General features: G+C 37.7%; 1 protein-coding gene across 1 annotated transcript in view; it reads left to right on the forward strand.

Annotated features, from left to right (window-relative positions):
- The window catches only part of LOC116438312 (ras GTPase-activating protein 1), a 56,288-nt gene that overhangs the window by 20,801 nt on the left and 17,418 nt on the right, over positions 1–18,069 (forward strand). Inside the window, exons 5-12 of the mRNA XM_032097149.1 lie at positions 1,249–1,366; positions 2,224–2,255; positions 5,714–5,766; positions 6,401–6,551; positions 9,477–9,555; positions 12,766–12,886; positions 14,967–15,123; positions 16,761–16,848. Of these exons, the coding sequence (XP_031953040.1) occupies positions 1,249–1,366; positions 2,224–2,255; positions 5,714–5,766; positions 6,401–6,551; positions 9,477–9,555; positions 12,766–12,886; positions 14,967–15,123; positions 16,761–16,848 (799 nt within the window). The remainder of the gene's footprint in view (positions 1–1,248; positions 1,367–2,223; positions 2,256–5,713; positions 5,767–6,400; positions 6,552–9,476; positions 9,556–12,765; positions 12,887–14,966; positions 15,124–16,760; positions 16,849–18,069) is intronic.

The following is an 18,069-nucleotide window of genomic DNA, read 5'->3' on the forward strand; positions in this document are numbered from 1 at the left end:
ATGAGAGGACATAATCTTAAACTCTCCTTAAGACTCAAGGGCAGCTTTAGGTTGGACATTAGGGGGAAAGTTTTCACAGACAGGGTGATTAGACATTGAAGTGCTGCCCATGGAGGTGGTGGAATTACTGTCTCTGAAGGTGTTTAAGGAAAGACTGGATGTCGCACTTAGTGCTGTTGTCTGGCTGACATGTGGTATTTGGTCATAGGCTCAATAATCTCAGAGGTCTTTTCCAACTTAATTGATTGTGATTGTCTGATTCTGAGTGTTAATGCTTCTTACGCTTTTCCTCTACCTAACTGCATTGCATCTCTGGTAACTGCACTGTATTCTCTTTGTATCACTTGTCTTCAGATGTGAGAACATAATGAATAGGTATTCAACTGATGCCTTTTCCTGGTCTTAAAATCAAGAGCCAAACACGGGTAGAAGGGGAAAAGGGATTTAACCTTGGTATTTATTTTAAGGATCCTTAGGTGCACATGTCCAGGTCAAATGCACCGACATGCACACCACAATGGACCCCTCCAAAAGATCTGGTATAACATTATGGGTTTTACTAATTAGCATATTTATCAAAAATTCCCCAATGAGAGGCTCAAGTGAGCCCTCTTCCAGAGCCTTCCCCTGGATGGTTCTATCTTAGTTTACAGAATGTGTTCTAGAGAGGACCTTGGGGTCTGGGGCACACTGATCCCTAACTATGAAGCTTCTAAAATGTTTAGTCTCTCAGCTTGACAAACAAGCCAAGAACATAGGGAAAAAGCACTAAGGATACAGAAGTTGTAAAAAAGGTATAACGGGTATAAAAGAAAAGGCAAAAAATCTTCATGGCATCAAACAACTTATATTATGCAAGATAATCTTTCAATGAAAGGAATATTATTTTCTTATAGCCTACTAAGGGTTATTTTTCTTCTATTTCATATTTGATCTCTCTTGATAAAAGAACAATATTACGGTATTTTAGTATTGCTGTGTTATTTTTGTTTTATACATCAGCACACTTTGAAGTTGACAGCGCTGAAGTATGTGTTAGATACTAGATGTAATTCAGAAGTATAAAATCTTGTATATCCTTAACTGTGAGGAAAAATACACATGTGCTTGGAATATCAATTCCTGCATTTTTCACAACTAGGTTTTCCCAAATATTTTATGGTAAATATACTCAGGAATTCATTGTGTTCATTAAAATTTATATTATGATCGTATGTCTGATTTAAATCTTGCTGTAACCCTCTTCAGTTTCCTTAAAGGAGACATGTTTATTGTCCATAATGAATTGGAAGATGGCTGGATGTGGGTTACAAACCTACGGACAGATGAACAAGGTCTTATTGTGGAAGACCTGGTAGAAGAAGTGGTAAGTAGTTTTTGTATTCAAATTTCTTAAATGAACGGGATTTTTTGATAAAATATTATTGAACAAAAACTAGTGATATTTAATTGCTTGTTTTCTAATTATGTACTTTTCTAAAGCTAGTAATTTGATCTACTAGTTCTAAAACTAAAACAAACCTTTAAGCCTAATTCATTATCAAAAAAATGCTTATTCATGTGTTGTCTAAAGTGAAGTACAAATAAATGGTGCTGTAAATTTACTAGGCACTTTGCTAAAATCAACTGTCCCGGTGAAGAATCATTAAATTGCATTTCTTTCTTGCAATTGCCATGAAATGTTCACTAACTCAACAGAATGTAATTTTGCATTGTGGTAGGTCTTTATTCAAGGATGAAATTTGGGTTCAAAATTTATTGGTGAGAGGAAAAAAAGGAAAAAAATAGATTTTTTAATAATACCGTCTTACACAGTATATATGTTTTGCTAATAGCAATGTTACTTGAGATGCTTTTCATAGACCTGTGTCAGGATGTGAATAGCTAAATTGAAATGGCAGTACTAGACTATTGATCTATAGACTGATAGGTCAGTGGTAATTTAACCTTAGGAAAGTTGAGATTTTAGGAAGTTACCACCTCTAAAGAACTTGGATCATGACAGAAGTAATCATCAGAAATAACATATTTTTGCTGAATTTTCACCTAATGAATGAAGAAGAAGAAAACTTTTCATAGAGCCGCAGTAAGCCCTCTGGTTAAAAAATGCCTCAGACTTCTAAATGTAATTTTTTTCTACAGAAGGTCTTAACTTACGGCTTTTTTTTTTTTGAAATTGAGTTGTACTGTTGTCATTCACTTGATATGTTAATTTTCTCATAGGGAAGAGAAGAAGATCCCCATGAAGGCAAAATGTAAGGATTTTTGTTTTGTTGTTTAAAAGCAATCATAACTGTTTGTAAACTTCCACTATGAGATTTCTAAGTTTTTGGAAAAGTGACCAAAGAGATTTATTTTTTTAATCTCAATACTTTTTTATATAGTAGCTGCTGCAGATGCAGCGGTAATTAACATGAAAAAGTCCTGTAAGGTATGTCTCTTGCTAATGGGTATTGCAGTGCTAAAATCTTAGATAAGGCCGTGTATGATCACTTTCAGCCAAAATATGCACCATGGAGTATTTCTTGAACACAGTTGCCTTGGACATAACAACTCTAGATATTGTAGCAAAGCACTATTAGAAAGTGCCTGTGTTTGCCTCATGGCTGGGAGTGTTGATCTGCCAGAGGGTAGGGGGCTCTGCAGAGAGATCTGGAGAGGCTGAGTGAGTGAGGCCGATGGTATGAGATTCCACAAGGACAAGTGATGGTTCCTGCACTTGGTTCACAACAACCCCTGCAGTGCTACAGGTTGGGGCAGTGGCTGGAAAGCTGCTCAGCAGAAAGGACCTGGGGTGCTAGTCAGCAATGGCTGAACATGAGCCAGTGTGGGCCTTGGGGGCCAAAAAGACTAATGTCATCCTGGCTTTCGTCAGCAGTAGTGTGGTCAGCAGGACCAGGGCAGTGACCATCACCTGTACTCAGGACTGGTGAGGCCACACCTTGAGTTGTAGGTTCAGTTCTGGGCTCCTCACAGTAAGAAAGAGACTGAGGTGCGGCAGTGAATACAGAGAAGGGAAATGGAGCTGGGGAAGGGTCTGGAGCGCAAGTCTGATGAGAAACACCTGAGGGAGCTGGTGGGACTCAGCCTGGAGAAAAGGAGGCTCAGGGACAATCTCATCACTCTCTGCAGATGCCTGAAAGGAGGTGGTAGCCAGAAGAGGTCTCTTCTTCCAGGTAACAAGTGATGGGACAAGAGGACACTGACTCAAGTTGCACCAAGGGAGGAGGATTAGATTGGATATGAGGGAAAATCCTTCGCAGAAAGGGTTGTCAAGCCCTGGAACAGGCTGATCAGGGCAGTTGTAGAATTACTATCCCCTGGAAGGATTCAGAAGGTGTGTATATGTGACGCTTGGGGACATGGTTTAGTGATGGACTTGGCAGTGCTAGGTTAAGGATTGGACTTGATCTTAAAGGTATTTTTCGACCCAAAGGGTTCTGTGATCCTACAGTTTTGTGATTTTTATAATAACTGTCTTGGTTTGAAAGACAGGTATCTGCTAAGGAAGGCAGGAGCCTCCCTTGGAATGGAAAATGTAACCCCCTTCCCTCTGAATTACTATAATTTTGAAATTAAGGGGCTTTCAGGTGAAGGTATGACAAAACGGAGTAACAGTTCTTTACTAGTGTATATATAACAATAAGTATGGCAGTAACAACAAACAGAAAGCGAGTGAGAGCCTTCTCGGCTGTCAGGCACCTTCCCCTTCGGTGCAGTTAATGTTGCAGCCGGCAGGGGCGCTGGCGGCTCCCGGTGAGCAGGGCAGGTGCGATGGTCCCCCCGCGCCTGCAGGGGGCGCTCCGGAGCAAGCTCGGGGAGCACACGGTAATGGCAGCTTGGCCTAGACGGGAAGGGATGGAAGAAAGGCTTACTTCACAAATCCCCTGGACAGCCAATCCTGGTGCCCCAGCAGGACTCTCAGGAGCAGCAAACTGGAACGGCAGGAATGGGCACAAAATCCCGGGTGGTAGACGAGATGTAGCAATCTCCACAGCTGCAGTGGGAACCCCGCGATGTCTCGGCAGGCAGGGGGTGAAGAGCCGCAGTGAGCAAAGGCTCAGAGCAGTGGCTAAAGAACGGCAGGGTGGGGCAGCGGCAGCTGGCTCCCAGCAGGGCAGGGAAAAGTGGGCTCAGGATCCTGGGAAGTTCCCCTTGAGGCACCTGAGCAGATGGTGAAAAGTCCCTTTTTTAGTGAAGGTAGGGTGTTAACAAGCTCCCAGTGCACCGGCCGCTCCCCACGAGCAGAGCTCCACTCATGATAGAAGAAAGCAGAAGCCAGAACCCTGCAGTGGTGATGAATTCTCCCCACAGTGACTGCAGCCTCTCTCTCCTCCAAATGCCCAGAGCACCAGAGAGCTAGGGGCTCCACTGAACCCCTTTTCCCCAGTCCAGATCTTGCGGCATCTCTGCCCTACACGAGAAACCTCCAGGTAAAAGAGAGGGTAGCCAGCTGGACTCCTCCCCTGAGCTGTGGCCATGTCTTTTGTCTCTCTTAAGTATCCAGTCGTTATTGTCTCCCTAACATGTATGGGGGAAAAAAAACCAAAAGGACAACTCCTAAAACCCAAACAGTAACACTTTAAAGTTTGAAGAAAAAGTCACAGTCTGTAAGTTTCATTCTATTTGCTTAAATACTTTAACATTTTTTAAAAATTGAGTGCAACTTAGAATCAACACTGTGTTGATGTGTCAGTCTGTTTATAGATTACTTTCACAAGTGAAGATGAGTAGCAGATAGTTCTAAAAAATGTCTAGTGGCTTGATGACTAAATCTGATGTCCTCATTTGTTTGTCATATTGGTGCTTGCTGGTTTTTTGCTGTTTCCCACTTTCTAAGAGGCCAGTGGCAGAAGGAGGTATTTCATTGGCCTGTTTGGTTTACTGTGTTCTGCTAGTCAATTTGGCAGTATGGATGTCTTCAAATGTGGATTTTTTAATTTTTACATTTCCACAGTAGTTTGTAAGAGATGTTTGGAGCTTTGATTCTGTCTTTCAGTGGTTATCTGCCTTTCAGAGGAATCCATAAATTAAGATCTGAAGGTAGTATAGAAAGAAAGTTAGAAATTGGGGTCTTTTCTGATAAACAAAAGCGCCATATCTTTAGCTTTCCTTTAAATACAAATTATTAAGTTGTAGCATATTAGGCTTTTCTGAATAGTGGTAAGTATCAGGCTGACTAGGCAGAGGCTGTGAACTTTTGTGGGATACTGCTCTGACACAGGACTCTGGGAAACTACAAAGGTGTCAGATCAAAGCTTTCATTAATCTAACAAAGCTAGGTTTTGTTACCACAGCTCTGGCAAATTTGAGTTTGAGGTTTTCTCTACGTGTTTAACTTCTTGTTTGAGCTTCAGATTTCATGATTCTAGTACATTGCTGTATGACTTCAGATAATGCCTATGAAATTATCTACTTTTTGGGCGATTCATATCAATCTCTAAACACAGTTGTATTTGAACATCAGCTCCAAATGTTGGATATTTTTACTGAAAGTAATTTATTTATATATCTATTAGTGTTAGTTTTTTCATGCTGTTGGTAGAACAGAATCATTAAGCATCATAGTAATTGATTGTCTGATCTATATATATATTGGATCTTTTTAAATAAAGATTAATTCATAGGTCCCAGAGCCTTGGATGTCACCACAACCAAAAAAAAGAGAGCTGGTAGTCTTGCTTTCTAATTTTTCCTCTTCATCTTTGTTAAGATGGTTCCATGGGAAGATCTCCAAACAAGAAGCTTACAATTTGCTGATGACAGGTACATGTATTTCTGATGTGAAATACAGTGATAGTGAAATGGCACAAAGTGATCCTGTTAATATTAAACTGTGGCAAAACTTCCTTTTATGTCTGAACATACACGATTGTTGTAGATTCTCTAACCCCTCTGGTTGCTACTTCAGTAGGATACTACATTGGAAGAAAACTGTCATGGCTGTCAGTACTAAGTATGTTCTCAAGTAAAGTTAATTTAATAACTTTTGATTTAATTAATTATAAAATTACTATATACGGAATCAATTATTTCACTTTCATAAAGCAAATATTTCTTTAAATGAAAACATTGCTTCTGACCCATTTTGTTTAATAGCCTACTTTAAATACTGGAACAGAGATTGTGTTTTTTTGAAAATGTTAGCAAACTTTTTTTTGTATGCCGTTTTAAAGAACGGCAAAGATGTGGCTAGGTTGCAGGCTACAGGTGAACCATTTTTCGTTAATTTTGGTGGTTTGGTACTAGTTCTTCTAGTCTGAGATCACTGCTGGAATTTACCTTTATAGGGTTGGTATTTCGTGAAGTGTGGAGTTCGTCCTAGTTTGTGTAGAAATAGATTTAGTAAGGGTTTACGTATATCACTAAGAAGAATAACACTATTATGATGTCTTTTCAGTTGGTCAGGTGTGCAGTTTTCTTGTGAGGCCTTCAGATAATACCCCTGGGGATTATTCACTTTATTTCCGGACCAGTGAAAATATTCAGCGTTTTAAAATATGTCCAACATCAAACAATCAGTTTATGATGGGAGGCAGATACTATAATAGGTAAGTTTTGGTGTCAAAAAACATTGTGTATATTTTAGGCTTGTATAACTTGCTCCTGATTATTATTTACTACTACGATTTTAAGACTGTAGTTTTCTTCACACTAAATATTTTCCCTGATTTCCTTAGTAGTTGCTTCTAACTGAACAAATTCTTACAGCTTAAATAACCCAAGTGTAACTTGTTTCTCTTGAAGTATTTGTGCTGCTTCTGCAAACCGGTTGCTTCACTCTGTAAATTGTGGTTCCATAACTTGTGGATCAGTAATTAAGAGAATACTCTATTTGAAGCAGCTTGGAAGCTTCTCCATGTGTTATTGTCTGTTTGAAAAGGGGAAAATAAAAATGCTAATTTTATCTGAGACAATCACAGAGTTTTCAAATAATAAAAATGGGTGTTTAGAGGAAAGGGGAAAAACACCTTCATTGTTGGAAAAAGTTACTAAATTGCATTGAAATATGTGCATGATACTTGGAACAGAAATACAGATGAGTTCATTTAGAGTGAACAAACTTAAGATGCATTTCTTTTGCCATTGGTTTAAAAATACAGTAATTTGTACAAATGGAAGAGAAATAATGAGGTGTTTCCCCTTCTGTGGAGAGAAACTATCAGTACACCGCCATCTTTGAGAGTATTTCTTTTAGAGTTGTTGTAGCTGGAAGACTTTTCAGTAGTGAAAACACACTTCCCTCCTTAAACGGAGATCATTGCCTGCCTTGAAAAAATCATAGTTTTTCCAGTCCTGCTCACCTAGAACCAGGGCATTCTTACTCCAGTAGATAATTTCTGTCACTCCAGCTTGGCTTCTGAGTGGGTAGAGATTCATCAGCTGTTGTGTTTGAGAAAATGTAAAGGTCTCCTAAGTAAGTTCAGTGGACTTCTTCATATGACTTCACTCGCATGATGCTTTGAGGCGAAACAATTGGACCCTTATGAAGCTATGTCCATCCCACACCCAGGCTACTTGAACAGCTTCTTCATTAATCAGTCTGGCCTCCCACCATCCTCACTGAAAACCAGGCTAGCTGCAGTGTCAGCCTTTCATGAAGGTAAATGCCCATTTCTAGTTATATGGCTTATTAGGAGAATGATAGGCCAGGAGCCCCCCACACTTGGTGATGTCAAATTAATCAGCAAGTTAGCAGAACTCTTACTAGTCTCAAATGGTTTTTTAGCATTCAATAGTATACTTTCAGAAAGTTATTCCATTGTTGTTGTTTCAGATTACTTTATAATACAGTGCTTGATTCACTTGGGGTGTAGATTACATTTATCTGAAAGAGATTCTATGCAGCTGAACAGAAAACAAGATTGTAAAGTTAAGCAGCAATAAATTATGACAAAGTGCTTTAAGAAAGTTTTTTAATATTTTGGTACCTAGTTCGCAGAGATCTTCCTCAGTATGAAAGAAAACCTATTTTGTTGCATGTTTGGGACAATTACCACTATACTCTTAAGCTCACATTCAGCATCAGGTTGGTAAATTTGCTGGAAGCTCAAACGTGTAATGAGGAATGTAGCCCTTAGGTGCTCCATCAAGGCATGGAGTGTTGGTCTATATGTTACTCGAAAGGAGTTTTTAAATACAACTGAGTTTATTCTTCAGCCCATATTATAAAATGCATAAATTCTGCAGGCACCTGCTCCTTACATTGAGGAACTCCTGATGTAATTTCTAATCAAGGAAGCAGAGGGTGCATTGAAGGTCAATGAGTGAGAAAAATTATACAATGCTGTTTTATGAAATGTTGGTAGTAGCTATTCAACCTGTGAAATATAATGACTGAGTCATTGCTTTCTGTAGTGTGACACAGTTGAAATTCTTAAGCAGAAAAGAGCATATGCAGACAGCATCTCAGTAAAAATTGAAATTAATTACTTTATTTCATTAAAACTGAAGGAAAAATTAATCTCATTTTACATACCTGAATAATAAAAATACTTGTGGGAAGGTCATTTTACCAAGTTTGCACTAGTTCATAGCTTCAGAATGAGATAGAAAAGCCAACCAAGATGCCTTGGTATGGCTTTATTTAGAAGTTTTTGAGATTTTTACAGTATCAGCTATTGTTCTGTGTTGAACACATGCCTTATTCATATCTTTGCACACCCATCTGAGTATGCATGAACTGAGAAGACACACTCAGTATATTTTTATCTCCTTAATTATTTAGCTCTTTTTCTATGTTGATCTTTTGCATGTAAATCATTAATTTCTGTTGATGCTTCTGTTGCTGTTCTTTTATTACAGTGTAAATTTCAGTAGCTGCAAAAATAAATTAGAGCTACTTAAATGCCTTGAATTTCAGCTTGTATCTCTCACTACTTCTCTCCTGAACTTCCAAGTGCAATTGCAATCTGAATCTGGTGATTTGAATGAATGCTTCCCTGTAGAGGAGTGCTACTGACATAAGTATTTAAAAGGATAGCTCAGTGATGGTCAGTCATAATCTGTATAAGCTCTCCTACAAACCTTTTCTGTTTTCTATTCCTGTCCTCCTAGAAAGAGATTGCACTTCACTCAGGGTATGTATGTCCCATTCCACTTAGCTAATTACTCTAGGACTTACTTGGAAAATTATTGCCAATGAAATAACAATTTTCAGCCTCGTTGGAAAGCAGGTAATGCACATGTACTGCTTGAATGTGGAAAGTGCAGTGTCCTTGTTTGACATTTTAAGCAAGTCATTAAAATATTTTGCAGAGTTTAGAATTAGTACATTCTGAATACAGTTTTGTGAACTTTCTTGACTTTAGTATATTAGTAAATTGTCATTGCTGCAAATAAGATTATGATGATTAACACTTGATTTTATTAAAAATTTGTGGGAAACTTTTCTGTGGTTTTATGGAAAAGCAGATTCTCAAACAGGAAAAATTAATGTGTTTAACATTTCAATCTTCTTTTTCTTACTGGAACAGTATTGCTGACGTCATTGAGCACTACAGAAAAGAACAGATTGTTGAAGGATATTACTTAAAAGATCCTGTTCCAATGCAGGTAGGATTTCATCTCTGAGCCTTTGATGTTGAAGTCACAGACTGAATCATTATCAACTCAATTTATGAAATGAATTACAGCACAGATACCAGTGGTAGTTAAAGATCATCATCTCCAGTAGTCAGTCATCAATAGTTTCAATGTTTTCAGCTTGTCTGTTTGTTTTATCCTCAAATACATACACTTACCAAAGACTGGCTTGTAGCCAACAGAAAGTATGGTAAGTTCTGTCTGTCCTGTGAGATGTTCGACCTCTGCTGTGTGCCCTTAGCTCACCATACTTTGATTTAGTCTCATTTTAAGGGGAACCAGTCTACCCTTCTCCCTTCTATGTCTTGGGTTTTCCTCCTGTCACAGGAAACTTGTACACACAGAAAAGCGTCAGGGATGATTGCAGGGCTAGGATTGCAGCACTTGTTCTGGAGCGCACTTGCCCCATAGCAGAAGTTGATTGTAAGAGATCACCAGTAATTAAGCACACCACATCATTTAGCTTTTCATGACCTTATAGCTAGTTATGAAATTTATGTACCTATTTTATTCCTTTTCTGTTCCCAAGCCTTCCTGTTTCAATGGAAATGAGAAATTTGCTGTCCCTGTCCTCCCTAAAGAGAGTTGCAGTCAATGCCTACCTCTTTGTGAGATCTTTCATATTAATATGAGAGCATTTCCTCTATTTACCAAGCTAAGCACACGAAAGCTGATCCTGTCTCTTTGTAACGTTTTCATAGCTGCCTTGCTGCTACCAGTTTCAGTGTGAACTCACCTTTCTTGAACATGTACCAGAACAATTCAGAGTAGTACCATGTTATGCATAATTCCCTTTCTCTCTGGTAAGCACTTAATGAACATACATGTCATTTTCTGTGGTGGGTTGACCCTGGTGAGCTGCTAAGGACCTGCACCTTTGTTTGCTCACTCCCTGTTCCTGTGGAATGGGGCAAAAGCAAAAAAACCTCCTGGGTTGAGATAAGTACTGTTTTATAAGCAAAGGAAGGGGTGATGGGGTGATGCAAAGGCATCACTCAACACCTCCCACAAGCACAGTGATGCCCACCCGCTCTCTGAGATCTCTGTGCAAACAGGCATATTGCTGATCGTGATGTTACATGACAGGGGATATCTCTCTGATCAAGTGCCATCAAGTCCTGGCTGTCTTTGCTCCCAGGATCTTGTCCACCAAGCCACCTCACTGAGGAAGGGGGCATAGTGGGAAATGGAGAAAGTCTTGAGGCTATGCAGGTACTGATCAACAAGAGCCAGAACACTGGTATTGTTTCAGTCACAAAATCAAAACACAGCACCTTAAGGGCTGCCATGACAGAAGTAGTTAAGTCCATCCTTGTGAGATCCATATGTTGGCATAGCCAACTTACCACAGCCCAGTCCTCCAGTGAGTGACTCAGCTGTTCATGTCTCATTTTCTGTAAGTATCAACAGGTTAACTTGTGTTTTGCACCAGGAGATCTATACTTGGTATTGTATCTTTCCTGTACTGCTAATTGTGTTGTGTCTTTGGGGCTTCCCCATTGTTTGCTGCTGTTAACTTGTGCTCAGTAATGTGATTGGGACAGAAGGCAAATAGGAATTCTGAGACTGCTCCTTGGAAAACTTCATTAGTAACTTCCTTTGTGCACCATTATTCCTCTTTAATCATGGCAGTAAGTCTTCATTTTAGTTTTTCACATATGCGAAACGTAGAGTTTCTGTATTAATAAACTCTGAACTGACTAATTTTCCATATGAGAGTACTTCAGATTCTTTTAACCTAGCCAGATACACTTGTGACTTTATTTAAAAATTTAATGGTCAGAGGTGCAGTTAATGTTCAGCTTTGTGTTACCTCCCTTCCACATACCACCATGCTCTTATGTTTTTGAGGGGGAAAAAAAATTCAGGGTCAAGCTGATTGAATTCCTGAGTCTAGTATGATACTTACTGTTGCAGTGGGGATACTGCAACATGCATATATCAAAACCAGGAGTCCCGTGGAAAGGAAATATATTTGGGCAGACAGATTCTTGATAGATATTTCAGAGATGTTTATTTCTCCAGCCGCATGGCCGGGGCTCTGCCGAGGAACTGTCACAGTCACGGGACCAAGGGTCCTTCTGCCCGTGCAGGGAACACAAACCAACCCATGGGAACGAGGCTGAGCAGGGGCAGGGAAACCCCGTGTCTGTGCCCTCAGGGCCCCTCTCCCAGGGCTACACGGCAGGGGAGGGACCCCAACAACTTACTTTAAAATATTTGTCACTAGCTCTCTTCTTTTGTGCACTACTCCTTGTGTCGTTATGTTGCAAACTTTATCTTGACAGATAATTATGTAATGTTACAGACATTATAATTTCTATCATCTGGATATACCTTCCACTGTAGGTCCTGTAATTCCTGTTAGTATTACCAAATATTTTTCATCTTGCTTTGGTTGTTTTGATCAAAATCATAATTCTTGTAGATATATTCACAGGAAGAAATGTAGGATACTATATAAGAACCAGTTCATGTGTCTCTTTTCATCTCAGCGATGTCCTTATTTCTTAACAGTCTTGCTTTTCTTTGTTTTTTTTATGGCTAAAGAACTTTGCTGATCAGATTACTTAGTAAGGTCAGACCTACCTTGGGCTTTGGCAGTATTTATTACTTGCATTTCTTGATCCTACCAATTTTTGTGTGAATTTGTCCTTTTTCTGTTTTCTGTTTCTGCTTGCTTCTGTTTTCTTGAGTTCTGCTCAATTACAACATGTGAGTTCTAATGAGATTAATGAGGGATGGTGCCACTTTGAGTTGGTTTTAATTATGATCTGCAACATTTTTGTTGCTTCAGAGTTTATCCATGATTTCTCAGGCCCATGAGCTTTGGTAGAAGACAGTTAGAAGCTAGGTAAATCTCTAAAGACCGGCATAAATTCTAACAGAAATCACAGTGAAAGATCATGTATTTTTAGTTTTACATGAAAAAGACAACTTTGAAGTTGGTCTGTATTGAAAACTTATTTCTTTCAGTTTTGGAAATACGGAAAGAGTTACAGTGCATTTCTAGCAAGTGTACAGTATGAAAAATGAGTGAGTGCTTTAGTAAAATGCATGAGAGAACAATTGTAGTGAGTTGGTAGCATTCAGTAAGATGATCCTAATTGCAACTTCATGGGTTATGTTCTTTAATGACAATTTCTGAGCTTAAAGTATGTTTTTCTTACATGTTTCTAGCACCAAGAGCAAGTGCTTAATGATACAGTGGATGGAAAAGAAATCTACAATACAATTCGTCGGAAAACAAAGGATGCTTTTTATAAAAATATTGTCAAAAAAGGTTATCTTCTGAAAAAAAGTGAGTTATTTTTTGCCTCTATTTTTTTAAAGGAATAAAGCACATAAGGATCACAGAATCATACAGTATCTTAAACTGGAAGGAACTCAAAAAGATCATGCTCCTTGCAGGTCTACTGAAAGCTAGACCACATGACTAAGAGCATCATCTAGATGCCTCTTAAACCCTGACAGGCTGTGAGCATTTCCTTGCGTACCTTGTTCCAAGGACCAGCCACTTCCTCAGTGAAGAACTTTTTCCTAAGGTCTTATCCGAACTTTCCCTGATTCAATTTCATTCCATTTCCTTGTGCCCTGTTGTTGGTCAGCAGAGAGCGGAGATCAGCACCTCCTAGCTGAACTTAGTGAGTTTAGTGGTACTAGAAAGAACAAAATTGAAGTGGGCAGAAGGTTGCAGAAAGTGTGTAAGGCATATGAAAGACCTCTTTCCTTAAGTAGCAGATGAATAGAACAATGTGATACATGAAATTAAGTGCAGTATGAAAATTTTGGTTTGCAGTTGTTCTGAAAAAATCAGCACAGCACAAAAAGGCATCCTTGTCAAAGGTAGCATTCAAAATCATGAAATGAAATACATTTTCATGAAGTGTCTGTACTTAATTTGGAACTCACTGAGTTCTAGCTGGTAAGAGGTTTGAGAGAGCTAGAATACTGTAAATCTGTACATTCACTGCAGAGCACAGCTATTTAATTTTGTTATTGGAAGTCAGGTTGTATGTTTTCAATCTTAAATTTAAAATGCATAGTCTGCCATGCAAAGGATATAGTCACTTCTTAGGGTTCTAACACTGACAGCATAACATACAGTAAGCACATTAAAAGCTGACAGCTTGACTCGTTTCAGTGTAACCTTTAATATAACCCTGAAGAATTGCTATTGAGCACATCTTTGAGGTTTTGAGGAAGCTAGTCCCTTGCCAAGTGTTATATTTCTACTTTTGCAAAAAATCAGCATTAATGGAGGCAGAAAAATGATACCAGTAACAAAATTTCTGCAAATGATAAGAAGGATAAGTTACAGGTAGTAATCTGGATAGTGACCAAATGCAAGAAAGAAGGTATGAGTTTACATATAGCCTAATACAAGAGATATTAAAAAACCCTAAACCACCCCGGACTACCTCCTGAACTGAACAAGGGAAGCATTTCATCTGTTGAGAAGGCTTATTCTGAGAGGTATAGAGAGATGTCATAGAGTAAGGAATGAAATGAGAATGAATTGGAAAAATCAGGCTAAAAGAGATACATTAAATGTGCAAATTGGAGTACTCTCTTGTAGAGAGATGCACATAGTGTGTATGGAATAAATGCAATAAAATCAGTCTTCCGTCTAAGAGTCATACTGTAATAAATAAATGTTACACTTGTATTTTTAAAACAATGTTGCTACTAGTTTATTGAGGCCCTAGTGGATTTATGATGATTAAAGTATAGAATAAAGGCTGAAAGTTTTTAAATGGTACTCTGATTTAAGCATTAATTTGTTGCAGAATGTTCCTAATCCATTGTAATTCAAAGAACCTTTCTCTGCAGCAAGTGGAACTGGCCAAATTCTTACATGTGGTTGTGCTTGGGGGTTGATTCTGATTTAAGTTTGTATATAAAATATTTCCATTTCTGTTCTTCAGACTGTTTTAAGGTATTGTAATGAAATCTGTTAAACATAGGTCAGAGTTTAGGAATAACTTCCTAATGTCAGGAGTCCATTTCTTAAAAAAATCTAATGACTGGGTTTCGCACTTCCATTATTTGTAGTCTGTGTAGATACAGGTATAAGACTGAGAGGAGCTCACTGTTCAGGCAGCTCATATGCACTTGCTTAATGCTGTTGAGAGCACTGAATATGTTTGAAGAACCTTGTGCAACTCTACCTGCATCTGTGAAGAGGGTCTGGTTTTAGTCACGTATTCTATAAAATTGAATGAGTACACTGATGTTATAACTCAAGTGTGATTATCTGTACATTGTTCTTCTCATTGGAATTTGACAAAAACTTTACTGCCCTCTTCTGTTTTCTTAATTTACAAAAATTACATGTTGTTTTAGACAGTATTGTAACCTTTTGCTTGACTCTCGTACAGGTAAAGGAAAGAGATGGAAAAACTTGTACTTTATATTAGAGGGAAATGACGCCCAGCTTATTTATTTTGAAAGTGAAAAACGAGCCACAAAACCCAAAGGACTAATAGACCTTAGTGTGTGTTCTGTCTATGGAGTACATGACAGTTTGTTTGGCAGGTAGGACATTGGCTTTTTTTAATCCTATTCCACCAAGAGTTAATAAGATAAAGAATTTTAGCAAGTTCTAAAAGTTCTACATTATTTTGATAGGTATTTGAAAGCTAACTTGGTTAGAAATCTGTAGGTGCTTTTCTACTTAAAAACAAGTACTTTGTAGTATACCAGTTCATGTAAGTAACATCCTCAGAGATTGTTTTTGCACAGTTACTATACTCAGAGTTACTTAGGCGTCAAATCTTATTTACTATAATATTTTGATATTCAAAATATGCTGGCCACAAGGGGATGTGATTATCAGCAAGAAAGTTGAGAATCAGAACTCTTTAGATATCACTAGTAATTAACAAGAGAGTTTATTTATTTTTTCATTGGTAGTTACAAAAACAACTCCACTGGCCTGTATTACAGTGTTTTATACTATATAACTACATTTACTTATATAGTAAATGATAGAAGTTAGAAATTCTGGCTATCCTAAGGATCTTAATATTTATTCAAAAGTTATACATAGTTGACTTCTAGTTACTTCATGAAAAAACATTCAAACAAATGTTTAAAATTAGTGGCATTTCTTGAATTGCAAAGACTGATGCTTTGTTCTGTCTGTTTGGGGGTTTTTAAAGTCCTTATAATAATTAAAAAAAAAACCAAAACAACCCAACATCAAACTACTGGAATGAGGAGCACAGATACAAATAAAGGTTATAAGAGAAATTACTGAAATGTTCCCTATGTAGTTGACAACTAGGCAGGAAGCTTTGGTGTATATTGTAATCAAGAAACATTCTGGTTTTTTCTTTTAAACAGCTTTTAAGAAACCCTGTGTTGTGGGTTGGAGCATTGTTGGGTGCTAGGTGGTACTTACAGGTGTGTAGGAGGATGTGCATGGTTGCAGCAACTTAGGAAACTGTTAGTAAGGAACTGCAGCTGAGACAGACTTCCTCCTGCAGTTTAAGTAGCTGATAAAAAACTGCTTCTGCCCTTTCCTCAGTGAAGTCTATACTTCTACAACATTTAAGGTTGTAGAGGTTGTGTCACATACTTGAATGTTTCCTGGATGATCCAGTACACTTTTACTGGTCATGAGAGCTGTGGGACACACTTGCATAGGGTATTCCTTAGGTTAATAGTGTTTCCTGAAAGAAAAATCCTTAATGTATGATTAACGGGTTGTGAACTAATGCTGAACTTTAATGCTGCTTTTAAACTCTCTAGGATAATCATTGTTGACAGGTTTTTTCAGATGGCTGTTTTTTTGCCATGACTGTAAGCCAGTGTGTATGCCCGTTCAGTACATACCATTCTAAAAATGTGTCAATATTCTGAAGCAGGCTGCATGTACTGAAGTGTAGTTTTCTTAAAATGACACAATACATTCAAAAACAAAATTCAGTTTTTGAAGGACCTGAGAAATCTTGTTGGAGTTCTTCCTCTTTCCATGTGTGATGGTAACATGTTGATGAACAAAAATTGATGCAATTATTCAGTGCACCTTACAGACAAACAGGAGAAATCTATTAGTTCAGTGTAAACTTTGTTTTGGCACAGATCAAGTGAAGGTGTTCATTAATATGTGAAGATTAATTAAACTTAATTTTTTTTTTGTTTTGTTCTTTTTTTTTTTTTTTTTTAAGGCCAAACTGTTTTCAGATAGTAGTTCAGCACTTTAGTGAAGAGCATTACATCTTTTACTTTGCAGGTGAAACTCCAGAACAAGCACAGGTGAGAACTTTATTTTGCTAAGTGTAAAAAAAAAAGTAACTTTTGTCTTATGTTATTCAATGATGTTGCCCTTCTGAAACAGGAAGCAAATGTATCACAAATATTTAGTGGTTATATAAGCAGGTGTTAAAATGGACTTGTAGCAGATCTCTGAGGGGAAAGGTTGGTATTGAAAATCCAGCACCTGTATTACATGCTCTACAGGGCTTCAGTTTTGACAAATTCCAGTCAAGTCCCATGGGCAGTACTTCCATTATTTTCTATTCTCTATTTCTGGACAACATAGGTATTTTTTGACATTGTTCAATTCAGAAGAAAAATTTACATGTATTTTCCATGTTGTAAAACACAGCATAGTAAATGAGAGTTTTACTTCAGAGTGAAATAAATAAAATGCTAATGCATGTATGTGTGCCCAGTGACCAAAGTGCATTGAACTGCCTTTTCCTGTTCTTTGTCCTGTATATAAACTGGTAGTCATGCATAGTCTTTGGCCCTGATGGTGCATAGTGTAAGGTTTTCTGGGTTTATATGGTATCTTTTAGTTACTAGCTCTCTTAACAGTTATGTTCACTGATTAAGAATTGTGGGATAGAAGCCTACTTTGGAGAAATAATTTACCAGGAGGTTATATCTAAAATGACAGAGTGTTGTTGTTTATTAAGTTTTAAGCTCTCTAAGTCCACAGCTGTGATGTGTATATTGTGTTAGAGATTAAGCTTTGCATTTGATGTTATTTGAATGAAATGAAAGATTTTTAGAGCACTCATAACAGACTGTATTCACCAGAGCATGAAGGCTGTATAAATATAGTATTTCTTCTGTGCTGTATATAAAGGAAAGCACAGATTTTCTTGTTAAATTAATGCAAATTTGTTAAATTTGCAGAGATGACCAAGAATGATGTAATGGCATTCGTCATACAATTGTCAGTGTACTGTCTTTGGAAGCAGTGTGCTGTATTGTAATTGAGAATATATAAATTAAATTCCATGCTCCTTTATTAATTTTTGTCGTATCTGTAAAACCTTTTGTGTTCTAAAAGTAAAAGAATTAAGAATGTGTAGAAGATAGAATATCCTGTTTTGTTTCCTGAACATTGGTGTAATTTGCTTTTGGTTTTGAAACTGCTTAACAGAGCTGTTCACTCCATTTATACAGAACACAGTTGTTTCAGGTTTCTTTATAATATGGCTTTGGCACAGAAAAATTTACAGATAT

Source organism: Corvus moneduloides, chromosome Z (assembly GCF_009650955.1).
Source record: "Corvus moneduloides isolate bCorMon1 chromosome Z, bCorMon1.pri, whole genome shotgun sequence".
In the NCBI taxonomy this organism is placed as follows: Eukaryota; Metazoa; Chordata; class Aves; order Passeriformes; family Corvidae; genus Corvus; species Corvus moneduloides.